Below are 13687 nucleotides of genomic sequence, written 5' to 3'. Positions count from 1 at the left end.
GAATAGAAAATAAAGAAGTAGAATAGAAAAGAATGGAATAGAACAGAATAGTATAGAAGGAACTGTCTTTCAAAATTCTAATTAAAAAAAAAAGGATAAAATCAAACTTGATTCCAATTGTCCGAATTGAATAATGGTTCTTTATTTTAGGCAGGTCATTTGCACATTCATAGCTATCATTTGCATGTCCAGTAGATGGAGCTCTAGGATTCTGTTCACTAGGCTAATCTGTGTATTATGTTGCGCTAAAATACAGATCTTTTGGAGTCCATTGGGGTCTGTTGGGGCTCATTGGGGAGTTTTGGGGTGTGGTTTGTGCATGCCCCCATATTGCATTGGGTGTGAATCTGGTCTTAGCATTCATCATATTCTTTGTTGCAGATTTTGACGAGTGCAGAACTGGGACCCACAACTGTTCTGCGGAGCAGACCTGCACCAACGTACCCGGATCATATCGTTGTAACTGCAAGGCTGGCTATCGCTATGACACATTCAGGAAGACGTGTATCGGTAAGATCAGATCACTCACCGAGCACACCCATCATCTAACTCTCATCAGCTAGAAATTAGTTGTATTTTAAAAATATATTTATTAATATCTAATAAGTATCGGCATGTTGTCTTAGTGGGTTGGTTAGTGGTGTGATATATCAGAGCTGGAGTCAATGGTATCTGTCCCCATTTAGAATGATATCTGCATGGAGTTTGTATATTTGTATCCAAAATTCAAAAACACTGATTCTGCTGAACTTGTCCCTGGAAGCTGTTTGAAACTGCGGTAAGTCTAGTGCATTGTGAGCTCCTCAGGGGTGAGGAAGAACATTGTGAGCTCCTCAGGGGGTGAGGAAGAACACCGTGAGCTCCTCAGGAGGGAGGCAAAACATTGTGAGCTCCTCAGGGGGTGAGGAAGAACATTGTCAGCTTCTCAAAGGCGAGGAAGAACATTGTGAGCTCCTCAGGGGGTGAAAAATAATTCTTTGAGCTCCTTAGGACTTGAGGAAGAACATTGTGAGCTCCTTAGGGCTGTCAGGAAGGACATTGTCAGCTCCTTGGGGCAAGGAAGAACGCTTTCAGCTCCTAAGTGGGTGAAAAATAATGTTGTGCGTTTCTCAGGGGGTGAGGAAGAACGTTGTGAGCTCCTCGGGGGGTGAGGAAGAACGTTGTGAGTTCCTCAGGGGGTGGGGAAGAACGTTGTGAGCTCCTCAGGGGGTGAGGAAGAACGTTGTGAGCTCCTCGGGGGGTGAGGAAGAACGTTGTGAGCTCCTCGGGGGGTGAGGAAGAACGTTGTGAGCTCCTCGGGGGCTGAGGAAGAACGTTGTGAGCTCCTCAGGGGGTGAGGAAGAACGTTGTGAGCTCCTCGGGGGGTGAGGAAGAACGTTGAGAGTTCCTCAGGGGGTGAGGAAGAACGTTGTGAGCTCCTCAGGGGGTGAGGAAGAACGTTGTGAGCTCCTCGGGGGGTGAGGAAGAACGTTGTGAGCTCCTCGGGGGGTGAGGAAGAACGTTGTGAGCTCCTCGGGGGCTGAGGAAGAACGTTGTGAGCTCCTCAGGGGGTGAGGAAGAACGTTGTGAGCTCCTCGGGGGGTGAGGAAGAACGTTGTGAGCTCCTCGGGGGGTGAGGAAGAACGTTGTGAGCTCCTCGGGGGGTGAGGAAGAACGTTGTGAGCTCCTCGGGGGGTGAGGAAGAACGTTGTGAGCTCCTCAGGGGGTGAGGAAGAACATTGTGAGCTCCTCAGGGGGTGAGGAAGAACATTGTGAGCTCCTCGGGGGGTGAGGAAGAACGTTGTGAGCTCCTCAGGGGGTGAGGAAGAACACCGTGAGCTCCTCAGGAGGGAGGCAAAACATTGTGAGCTCCTCAGGGGGTGAGGAAGAACATTGTCAGCTTCTCAAAGGCGAGGAAGAACATTGTGAGCTCCTCAGGGGGTGAAAAATAATTCTTTGAGCTCCTTAGGACTTGAGGAAGAACATTGTGAGCTCCTTAGGGCTGTCAGGAAGGACATTGTCAGCTCCTTGGGGCAAGGAAGAACGCTTTCAGCTCCTAAGTGGGTGAAAAATAATGTTGTGCGTTTCTCAGGGGGTGAGGAAGAACGTTGTGAGCTCCTCGGGGGGTGAGAAAGAACGTTGTGAGTTCCTCAGGGGGTGGGGAAGAACGTTGTGAGCTCCTCGGGGGGTGAGGAAGAACGTTGTGAGCTCCTCGGGGGTGAGGAAGAACGTTGTGAGCTCCTCGGGGGCTGAGGAAGAACGTTGTGAGCTCCTCAGGGGGTGAGGAAGAACGTTGTGAGCTCCTCGGGGGGTGAGGAAGAACGTTGTGAGCTCCTCAGGGGGTGAGGAAGAACGTTGTGAGCTCCTCGGGGGGTGAGGAAGAACGTTGTGAGTTCCTCGGGGGGTGAGGAAGAACGTTGTGAGCTCCTCAGGGGGTGAGGAAGAACGTTGTGAGCTCCTCGGGGGGTGAGGAAGAACGTTGTGAGCTCCTCGGGGGGTGAGGAAGAACGTTGTGAGCTCCTCGGGGGCTGAGGAAGAACGTTGTGAGCTCCTCAGGGGGTGAGGAAGAACGTTGTGAGCTCCTCGGGGGGTGAGGAAGAACGTTGTGAGCTCCTCGGGGGGTGAGGAAGAACGTTGTGAGCTCCTTGGGGGGTGAGGAAGAACGTTGTGAGCTCCTCAGGGGGTGAGGAAGAACATTGTGAGCTCCTCGGGGGGTGAGGAAGAACGTTGTGAGCTCCTCAGGGGGTGAGGAAGAACATTGTGAGCTCCTCAGGGGGTGAGGAAGAACATTGTGAGCTCCTCGGGGGGTGAGGAAGAACGTTGTGAGCTCCTCGGGGGTTGAGGAAGAACGTTGTGAGCTCCTCAGGGGGTGGGTTTGATGATCTTTGAAAAAAATGGTTCTGGTCGTTTTCACGTTCTCAAATATACAGTGCAAATCTACAGATGAGACGTAATAAATCTTCAACTATATTTTTGCAGCATATCCCTATTTTATTCTTTTTCTTTTGTAGATATAAATGAATGTTGGACCTACCCGGGGCGCCTGTGTCACCACACCTGCGAGAACACGGTCGGCTCTTATCGCTGTTCTTGTTTTGCCGGATTCCGCTTGTCCCAGGATGGGAGACACTGCGAAGGTAATGGTGTCCAGCAGTAGCATCAAAACCTTTCACCCATTATTTAAAAAAATGCTCTTATAAGCAGAGAAAAGTCAAATGTGTTAAATGGTCTCTTAAGATCTTTTCTTTCCATAAATCATTTTTATTCACATGAAAGGAGCCTCAAAAAAAAGTAGACAGTGTAAGTAATCCAGGAAGTATCAGTCCTCTAGCCCAGCCCCCTCCTTGCATGCCATCGCCCTCTCTTCTTCTGAGAGTGTCTCATTGCTGTCTGTGCTGGTCCATCTCCTCCACCCTCCCTTCACCCCCACCCCCCCCCCCCAGGGGAATACTAGAGTGTCACTTGTGTGACAGTTCTACGTCTGCGTCCAAGATGAAGGTTCAAGGAGCAGTCTGAGGGATTTCGGAAGTCTACATCAGCGTTGTCACCCTAGGTAAAGCCAGGCCAAAGGGTAGGCAGAAGAGGCAGCTGCTTTGGGCACCTCACCAGAAGGAGGAGTACAAAAGGGCAGGGCATACAACCTATGCTGCTATGGAGGGGCAACGCATTTTGCCTTGGATCCCAAAAGACCTTGTCCCAGCAGTGAGTCTTGGAGAGGACTAAAGACCGTCTCTCTCTTCTCTGTATAGACGGAGGTGTTCTGTAGTCCACAGAGGTGACCTGGGCATGGCTGATAACACTACTTGAGTTAAGGCTGCAGAGCGCACAGGAAGTTACAAACTCGCTGAGTTTCTGGCAGGATCAGCAGCAGTGGCGGTCCTTCCATTAGGTGTGCATGGGCACCTCCCCCCCCCCCATCCGTGCGTCCGGCCCCCTGATCTACATGCAGGACACCGGACCATGGATTGTAATGAGAGGGGGAGCAAGTGATCAGAGCTAGGGGCTCTAATAGGCTTCAAAAAAGGGTGGTCTCGGGGAGGGGCAGCACTGCCACACTGATCCTGCTCCTGGCCAATCAGGAAGACCAGTCACCCGATCGGCTGAAAGGACAGGTGATCCTATTGGAAACCTAGGAGGAGATGCACTGCAGAAGCCACCATGATGCAGTGGAGAGAAGATGCAATAGAAGCCACTGCCCGTAGGAGCGCTGCCCACCTGCAACCTAGATGGGGTAATTGCCCCTTAGGAACACTGCCCGTCTGCAACCTAGAAGGGGTAAGTGCCCCATAGGAGCGCTGCCCGTCTGCAACCTAGATGGGGTAAGTGCCCTGTAGGAGTGCTGCCTGCCTGCAACCTAGATGGGGTAAGTGCCCTGTAGGAGTGCTGCCTGCCTGCAACCTAGATGGGGTAAGTGCCCCGTAGGAGTGCTGCCTGTCTGCAACCTAGATGGGGTACATGGCCTTTAGGAGCGCTGCCCACCTGCAACCTAGATGGGGTAAGTGCCCGAAGGAGCACTGCCTGCCTGCAACCTAGATAGGGTAAGTGCCTCTTTGCAACGCTGCCCGTCTGCAACCTAGATGGGGTAAGTGCCGTGTAGGAGTGCTGCCCGTCTGCAACCTATGGGGTAAGTGCCCGTAGGTGCGCTGCCAACCTGTAATCTAGATGGGGTAAGTGCCTCTTAGGAACGCTGCCCGTGTGCAACCTAGATGGGGTAAGTGTAGGGCTGGCAGCAGTGGCAGCAGCTACTGTTCAGCCAGTAATTTTTGAACTTTTTTTATAACCTAATGCTTATAACGTTGTATTTACCAGACAAAAAAAAAAGGAGCAAATAAGAGATATTTATTGTTGGGATTTATGTGCACTGAGGGGGGTCCATTAATAACAGATTTGTTGGCCGAATGTTAGAAGTGTTCGTGCAAGCTGGCCGAAAAACACCCCCCCCCCCCCTTATTTGTTTTTTTTTTTTAGTAAGTAAATTCCTATATAGTCAGCTCCATCTAGTGGCCAGAATGCGGTATAACATTCTGAAATAACTCAATTCAAAAATATTCCGCATTTTGGTCACTAGATGGCGCTAATGATCATAAAATAATACAGAAACATTTCAGCCAAATGCTTCTAACATTTGGCCAATGAATGTTTCATAAATTGACCCCTTGTCAGCACCCACGCTTCATTCCCAGGTGGATTTCAGCCTTCATCCTGATTTTACAAATGCTTCCTCTGCAGACGTGAACGAGTGCGATCAGAACCCGTGCAACCAGGAGTGCACCAACATTTATGGCTCGTACCAGTGCTACTGCAAGGAGGGCTACAAGCTGGGCGACGACGGGCTCTCCTGTGAAGGTAACAACCAATCCAATCCGTTTCCTGCCTGAAAGACGGTGGAACCCCTTGGTAAATGTTCTATCTCCGATTCCAGATATAGACGAGTGTCAGCAGAGCATCGGCACCCTGTGCGTCTTCGCCTGTGTCAACACGCCGGGGAGCTACCAGTGTGCCTGCCCCGAGAATGGCTACACCATGACTGCCAATGGGCTGTCCTGCAAAGGTACCCAATCAATCAACTAGTTGCAAGCAGCGCGGGCACAAGGGGCAGCTGCTTTGGGCCCCACAACAATGACTGGGCCCGGGGCAGCTGCCCCTTTTGCCCTGCGTTAAAGACGGCCCTGGTGATTGTTATTCTACACCATTCTGGCCACTGAGGGGTGACTTACCTTACTTATCAGAAGGGGAAAATACTGGTCCATGCAAAGGAACACACCAACAGGAGCCGCCGGAAATAATCCCCACAATGTGTCTTTTATGTTTATTTCCTTTGATCATCAGCTCCATCTAGTGGCCACAATGTATTTTCCTGTTTGGGGTATTTCACAAGATTAATTACCATTATGGCCCCTAGATGGAACTGACAATCATAGGAAATGAACATAATATGGAGAGTTGTGATGGCTGTGAAAATTCCGAGAGCTTTACGCTGTGCGGCTCTTCCTCCACCAGGGAAGGATCGGAGGTGTTGGTTGGTTGTATTTTGCTGAATTTGGCCAATTAAAATCTTCATCTGACATTATTCTCTTCTCCTCAGATATTGATGAATGTGAAATCGGGACACACAACTGCTCAGGGTCAGAAGAATGCTTCAATATTCTGGGGAGTTACAAGTGTCTGTCCTTCGAATGTCCAGAAAACTACCGAAAAGTCTCACACATGTAAGTTTTGGTTGGAGAAGGTGGGGAACCCTCATAATGGGCACAGGGGGGGTACAGACCCAGGAACTCAGCACAGGGATGGTGGGAACCCTCATAATGGGCACAGGGGGGGTACAGACCCAGGAACTCAGCACAGGGATGGTGAGAACCCCTCATAATGGGCACAGCGGGCGTACAGACCCGGGAACTCAGCACAGGGATGGTGGGAACCCCTCATAATGGGCACAGCGGGTATACAGACCCGGGAACTCAGCACAGGGATGGTGAGAACCCCTCATAATGGGCACAGCGGGCGTACAGACCCAGGAACTCAGCACAGGGATGGTGAGAACCCCTCATAATGGGCACAGCGGGTATACAGACCCAGGAACTCAGCACAGGGATGGTGAGAACCCTCATAATGGGCACAGCGGGTATACAGACCCGGGAACTCAGCACAGGGATGGTGGGAACCCCTCATAATGGGCACAGCGGGTGTACAGACCCGGGAACTCAGCACAGGGATGGTGGGAACCCCTCATAATGGGCACAGCGGGTGTACAGACCCGGGAACTCAGCACAGGGATGGTGAGAACCCCTCATAATGGGCACAGCGGGTGTACAGACCCGGGAACTCAGCACAGGGATGGTGGGATCCCCTCATAATGGGCACAGCGGGTATACAGACCTGGGAACTCAGCACAGGGATGGTGGGAACCCCTCATAATGGGCACAGCGGGTGTACAGACCCGGGAACTCAGTACAGGGATGGTGGGAACCCCTCATAATGGGCACAGCGGGTGTACAGACCCGGGAACTCAGCACAGGGATGGTGGGAACCCCTCATAATGGGCACAGCGGGTGTACAGACCCGGGAACTCAGCACAGGGATGGTGGGAACCCCTCATAATGGGCACAGCGGGTGTACAGACCCGGGAACTCAGCACAGGGATGGTGGGATCCCCTCATAATAGGCAAAGCGGGTATACAGACCCGGGAACTCAGCACAGGGATGGTGGGAACCCCTCATAATGGGCACAGCGGGTGTACAGACCCGGGAACTCAGCACAGGGATGGTGGGAACCCCTCATAATGGGCACAGTGGGTGTACAGACCCGGGAACTCAGCACAGGGATGGTGGGAACCCCTCATAATGGGCACAGCGGGTGTACAGACCCGGGAACTCAGCACAGGGATCTCGCCGATAGAGCCCCCTAGAGTTGGCGGAGACCATTAGGTGGTTTGACCATCCAGTCTACACGGTGACGGAGCCCCACCATTCTTTTCTCTGCCCTCATCCCCGGTTCTCACCGCAGTTGCTATTTCTCATTTTGCAGGAAATGTGAGCGGATCCAATGCTTCAACTATCAGGACTGTCAGAACACGCCGGTGCGGATCTCCTACCACCGCCTCAACTTCCCCACCGGCGTGGTGGTCCCGGCACAGATCTTCCGGATCGCCCCGTCGCCAGCCTACGCCGGTGACAACATCCTCATGGACATCAAAAAGGGGAACGAGGAGAATTTCTTCAGCGTCAGGAAATTCAACCCGTACACGGGAATCCTCTACCTCCAGAGACCAATCAGAAAGCCGAAAGACTTCCTTCTGGACGTGGAGATGAAGCTGTTCCGCCAGGGGACGGTCACCACCTTCCTGTCCAGGATCTACGTCTTCATCACACCCAACGCTTCCTAATCCAAACATGGCGCCACCTAGAGATATATCATGTACCGCGTTATATATGAGGGGCGCTCAGTGATAATACGGACTATCTATGTAGCTCATATACTGGGACGTATGGCGCCTCCGGCTTCATCTCCAGCCGGCACGGCACCAGATTGCTGCGACTAACCTACCTACTCCAAGCAGGGATTTCAAGGCCTACTCCTCCCATATGTAGCTTCCACCCAACTAAGTTCACTCTGGAAACAGGTGCAAGTTAATTCTCACACACCTGCCTTGCAATTCTCTCTACCTTTCCTTTCAGTAGGCTGACCAATATGTAGAGGACAGGAAGTGATGGGGAATCTCCTGTGGGGACACCAACAGAGCGAGGAAGGGTTCCAACATCTGTTCCCAGCGACAACTACTCCACCCGTCAGATAGACATTGACCTCACAACCTCCATTTTTAGTCTCACCTCCAGTTTCCTATTCCAGAAGTTTGCAGGATGTCGGCCTATGGCTGCGCAGACCAATAGGCAACAGAGTGCGACCCAGTAATCAGCACTCAGTAATGGAACTGGTCAGACACACCCCCTCAGTGGTGAGATACACCCCCTCAATGGTCAGACACACCCCCTCAATGGTGAGATACACCCCCTCAAGGGTCAGACACACCCCCTCAATGGTCAGACAACCCCTCAATGGTGAGACACACCCCCTCAATGGTCAGACAACCCCTCAATGGTCAGACACACCCCTTCAATGGTGAGACACACCGCCTCAAGGGTGAGACACACCCCTTCAATGGTGAGACACACCCCTTCAATGGTCAGACAACCCCTCAATGGTCAGACACACCCCTTCAATGGTGAGACACACCGCCTCAAGGGTGAGACACACCCTTCAATGGTCAGACACACCCTTCAATGGTCAGACACACCCCCTCAATGGTGAGACACACCCCCTCAATGGTGAGACACACCCCTTCAATGGTCAGACAACCCCTCAATGGTCAGACACACCCCTTCAATGTCAGACACACCCCCTCAATGGTCAGACACACCCCCTCAATGGTCAGACACACACCCTCAATGTTCAAACACACCCCTTCAATGGTGAGACACACCCCCTCAATGGTGAGACACACCCCCTCAATGGTGAGACACACACCCTCAATGGTGAGACACACACCCTCAATGGTCAGACACACCCCCTCAATGGTCAGACACACACCTTCAATGGTCAGACACACACCTTCAATGGTGAGACACACACCTTCAATGGTCAGACGCACCCCCTTAATGGTCAGACACACACCCTCAATGGTCAGACACACCCCCTTAATGGGGAGATACACCCCCTCAATGGTCAGACACACCCAGGGGCAGACTGACCATTGGGCCACTCGGGCACTGCCCGAGGGCCCCATGCCAGTAGGGGGCCCCATCAGGGTTGCCAGCCTCAGTAAAATCAGGGAAAGTATGTAAAAATCTGGGGGTTTTTTTTACATCTGTCTCTGAAATGTCCCTTACCAACATCCTTTTGGTCTAAAAATCCGGAGATTATAGCTGCCGGATCGCCTCTCCATTACCTTCTCAGTCAATAGAAACATGTCTGTGTATACTGTGTGATTGTATACTGTGTGTGATTGTATACTGTGTGGCCCCATAATGTCTGATTGCCTGGGGGCCCCATAATCTCCTATTGCCCGGGGGTCCCATGAGTTGTCAGTCCGCCCCTGGACATACCCTCTCAGTGGTGAGATACTACCCTTCAATGGTCAGACACACCCCCTCAATGGTCCGACACACCCCCTCAGTGGTGAGATACACCCCCTCAATGGTCAGACACACCCTATTAATGGTCAGACACCCCCCCTCAATGGTGAGATACACCCCCTCAATGGTCAGACACACCCCCTAATGGTCAGATACACACCTTCAATGGTCAGACACACCCCCCTCAATGGCGAGATACACCCCCTCAATGGTCAGACACACCTCCTCAATGGCGAGATACACCCTCTTAATGGTCAGACACACCCCTTGAATGGTCAGACACCCCCCTCAATGGTCAGACACACCCCTCAATGATCAGACACACCCCCTCAATGGTCAGACACACCCCTCAATGGTCAGACACACCCCTTAAATGGTCAGACACACCCCATCAATGGTCAGACTCACCCCTTTCATGATTAGACACACCCCATCAATGGCCAGACACGCCCCTTAAATGATTAGACACACCCCTTCAATGGTCAGACTAGAGCTGCCACCTCCTCCCTTTAAACCCGAACACATATGAATTACACGGGGTCTGAGGCTAATTAAATGCAGATAAAGCACCAAGTGAGTTTAATTATCACCTCAATCAGCCACAGAAACTGTACAATTAATATGTGTTTAAAGGGATGAGGTGGAAACCATAGGTGAGACACACCCCTTCAATGATTAGACACACCCCTTCAATGATTAGACACACCCCTTCAATGATTAGACACACATCCTCAATGATTAGACACACCCCTTCAATGATTAGACACACACCCTCAATGGTCAGACACACCCCTTCAATGGTCAGACACACCCCTTCAATGATTAGACACACCCCTTCAATGGTCAGACACACCCCTTCAATGATTAGACACACCTCTTCAATGAGTAGACACACCCCTTCAATGGTCAGACACACCCCTTCAATGATTAGACACACCCCTTCAATGATTAGACATACACCCTCAATGGTCAGACACACCCCTTCAATGAGTAGACACACCCCTTCAATGGTCAGACACACCCCTTCAATGATTAGAAAGGCCACCTCTCTGAATTAAAGTGTCACATCATAGTTACTTAGTTAGATGCTTGAAAAAAGGCACCAGTCCATCCAGCTCAACCAGGAGTTCATTCTGTATATAATTATTCCAATATGAATTAGGAGAAGGCATAGAGCCAACGCGTTTCAGGGGCTTCAACATTCCCCCTTCATTAGGACTTAAAGATGGGGAATGATCAGTACTAGACAAAAAAGCAGGTGCAAATGGAACAGGAAGAGTGGGGAGTCTGCCTGCAGCTAGTTATCCTAATTTATATCAGAATAAATATATATTATACCTGGACGGTGCATTCCTGGGGTGGCGCTTTAATCTCAGATCCATTCAGGCACAAGTCAGGGAATCTGTGGAAATCCTTTAGCGTCAAATTCATATATCATTAGGAAAACCCTGAGTGTCCCAGCGCCAATCTCCTGCCTTCCCAAGATTCCTCTCTGGTCAGACACACCCCCTCTCTGATCAGACACACCCACTTAATGGTTGGACACGCCCCTTCAATTATCCAACAAACCCCCTCTCTGGTCAGACACATCCCTTCAAAAAGTCAGACACACCCCTTCTCAGACATGGCCCCTCTCTGGTCAAACACCTCCCCGCTCTTCCTCTGCAATTTAGGTCTGTGGGGGGGACGTGTGAAAAGGGGCGTGGCTATAATGAGGGGTGTGGCTGTTACTTAGCTCTGCCAGCACAGAGCACTGGAGGGGGAGGACAGAAAGCAGCATCTGAGAAAACGAGGGATTCCAAGGCATTTCCGATCACAGATAATAACACAACAGGGTACAGGGGGGCTATACAAGGACAGGGGGGCGTGGAGGCTGTAGGGGGTTCATTATCATTATATTCTTCTTGTGATGAAATACAAATACTAATAAGCCCCTTTTCCTGGAAAAGTATAAACACAAGTATCGCTCTTCCCATATCTAGAATGTTCGGGGTTAAAGGAGAACCCCGATAAGCCTTATCTTTATGTAAAACCACCAATGACATCACAGAGACAACACGCTGTTTCTAATGTCTTCCTATTACTGTCATCCACACATGCAGAGATTTTTGTGGTCGCTCCTCGGCCAATCATCACTGAGCGTGTCCAAAAATGGATGACAAAAAAAAAAACCCCCATTGAGGATGCAATGTGTGTGGATTGGTTACATTGTGTCGTTTCGGCAGCTCTGCCCGTATCCTGCTTCTTCCCGGCATGCCTCACATCTGTGGAACGTCTTATTTATTCTAATTTATGTCGATGAATGTAACATTGTTTAACCCAACAATAAAAGTTATAAAGGAACGTTTTTTTTTCCTGTCAGTCTGAGAGGAGACGTGAGATCGCGGGACAGATGTACAGATCAGCTGTACCAGGCAATGCGGGTCATGTGATAACAGTGCCCAGGTAATACTGCTCCGCCCACTTTGTCCCAACGACCAGCAGATTATTCACGACAGGGCAAAAGGGGAAGCTGCCCTGGGCCCCATCATTGGAGTGGGGTCCAAAGCAGCTTCCTCATACTTGCCAACTTTCCCAGTTTAAATTCCTTTGTCCCTTAACCACTTGCTTACTGGGCACTTAAACCCCCCTCCTGCCCAGACCAATTTTCAGCTTTCAGCGCTGATGCACTTTGAATGACAATTGCGCGGTCATACAACACTGTACCCAAATGAATTTTTATCATTTTTTTCCCACAAATAGAGCTTTCTTTTGGTGGTATTTAATTACAGCTCGGAGTTTTAGTTTTTGCTAAACAAACAAAAAAAGATGCAAAAAAAAAATTTAAAATCATGTTTAATAGTTTGTTATAAAATTTTGCAAACAGGTCATTTTTCTCCTTCATTGAAATGCGCTGATGAGGCGGCTCTGGTGGGCACTGATAGGCGGCGCTGGTGGGCACTGATAGGCACAGTTAAGGTGGCACTAATAGGCACAGATAAGGTGGCACCGATAGGCACAAATAAGGCAGTACTGATGGGCACAGATAAGGCGACACTGATGGGCAAAGATGGGCACAGATAACATGGCACTGATGGGTGGCACGGATGGGTGGCATGGATGGGTGGCACGGATGGGCACTGATAGGTACCACTGATAGATGGGACTGATGGGCACTGATAGGTGGCACTGCTGGGCACTGATGGGCGTCACTGATGGGCACTTATGGGCACTGGTACATGACACTGATGGGCACGGATATGTGGCACTGAGGTGCAGCACTGTGTGTGCGAGGCAGATTGTGGGCACTGATGGGTGGCATTTTTGCCATATTTTAGGTGGCACTGGCAGGGGGCAGGTGGGCACTGATGAGCTGTCCCCAGCTCGCCCTGATCGGGACTGATGTCCCAATCACGGCCGCCGGTGATCGGGACTGATGTCCCGATCACGTCGAGCTGGGGACAGCTCATCAGTGCCCATCTGCCCCCTGCCAGTGCCACCTAAAATATGGCAAAAAATGCCACCCATCAGTGCCCACAGTGCCACCCATCAGTGCCCACGGTGCCACCTATCAGTGCCCACAATCTGCCTCGCACAGGGGGCGAGCAGGCCGCTCGTGAAGCAGGTAAGCAGTAAAGCAGGTCCGCGCTGTAGCCGTCATTCGGCTATAGCGCGGATCTCAAGAAGTTAAACTTTTAGTCCCGTGCTGTGTCCCGATATCTCAGTGTGAAGTGCTGCTACTAATGCTGCCCAGTCCTGCCCTATTGTTGTGTACAGATGACTCACCTGCAGACCCTGTGTTTACATGTAAATAACCTGTATTGATATGTAAATAGAGGCGGCATTCATATGTATATGATGCCCTCCTGAGGTCATACCCACCAGCACTTCTGCTGAATGCTGCCCACTGAGGCGGTAAAGGGGCATACTTGAAAGTCCTGCCTGCAACTGTGACCATTAAGCCCAACATCAGCCTGTACTGCAAAGGAAAGCAAATTGGAGGTGGAATCCTTTTTCAAAACAAACATGGTGCCACAACGCCGTGAATTGTGACGCCTACGCACATCTCAGCCGATGCGTGAGGGTGTGGATAACAATT

At 50.9% G+C, this 13687-nt stretch overlaps 1 protein-coding gene across 4 annotated transcripts in view; it reads left to right on the top strand.

Moving 5' to 3' along the window:
- The window catches only part of FBLN2 (fibulin 2), a 56871-nt gene extending 44919 nt beyond the window's left edge, over positions 1-11952 (top strand). For all 4 annotated transcript variants that reach the window (XM_077467472.1, XM_077467471.1, XM_077467469.1 and 1 more), the window contains 6 exons: positions 382-510; positions 2991-3116; positions 5209-5325; positions 5402-5530; positions 6065-6188; positions 7505-11952. In XM_077467472.1, the coding sequence (XP_077323598.1) occupies positions 382-510; positions 2991-3116; positions 5209-5325; positions 5402-5530; positions 6065-6188; positions 7505-7862 (983 nt within the window). In that variant the 3' untranslated portion in view covers positions 7863-11952. The remainder of the gene's footprint in view (positions 1-381; positions 511-2990; positions 3117-5208; positions 5326-5401; positions 5531-6064; positions 6189-7504) is intronic.
- Positions 11953-13687: the final 1735 nt, after the last annotated feature.

Source organism: Lithobates pipiens, unplaced genomic scaffold (assembly GCF_037356315.1).
Source record: "Lithobates pipiens isolate NorthernLeopardFrog02 unplaced genomic scaffold, aLitPip1_a1.2 Scaffold_56, whole genome shotgun sequence".
In the NCBI taxonomy this organism is placed as follows: domain Eukaryota; kingdom Metazoa; phylum Chordata; class Amphibia; order Anura; family Ranidae; genus Lithobates; species Lithobates pipiens.
This window is presented reverse-complemented; position numbering and strand designations above follow the sequence as displayed.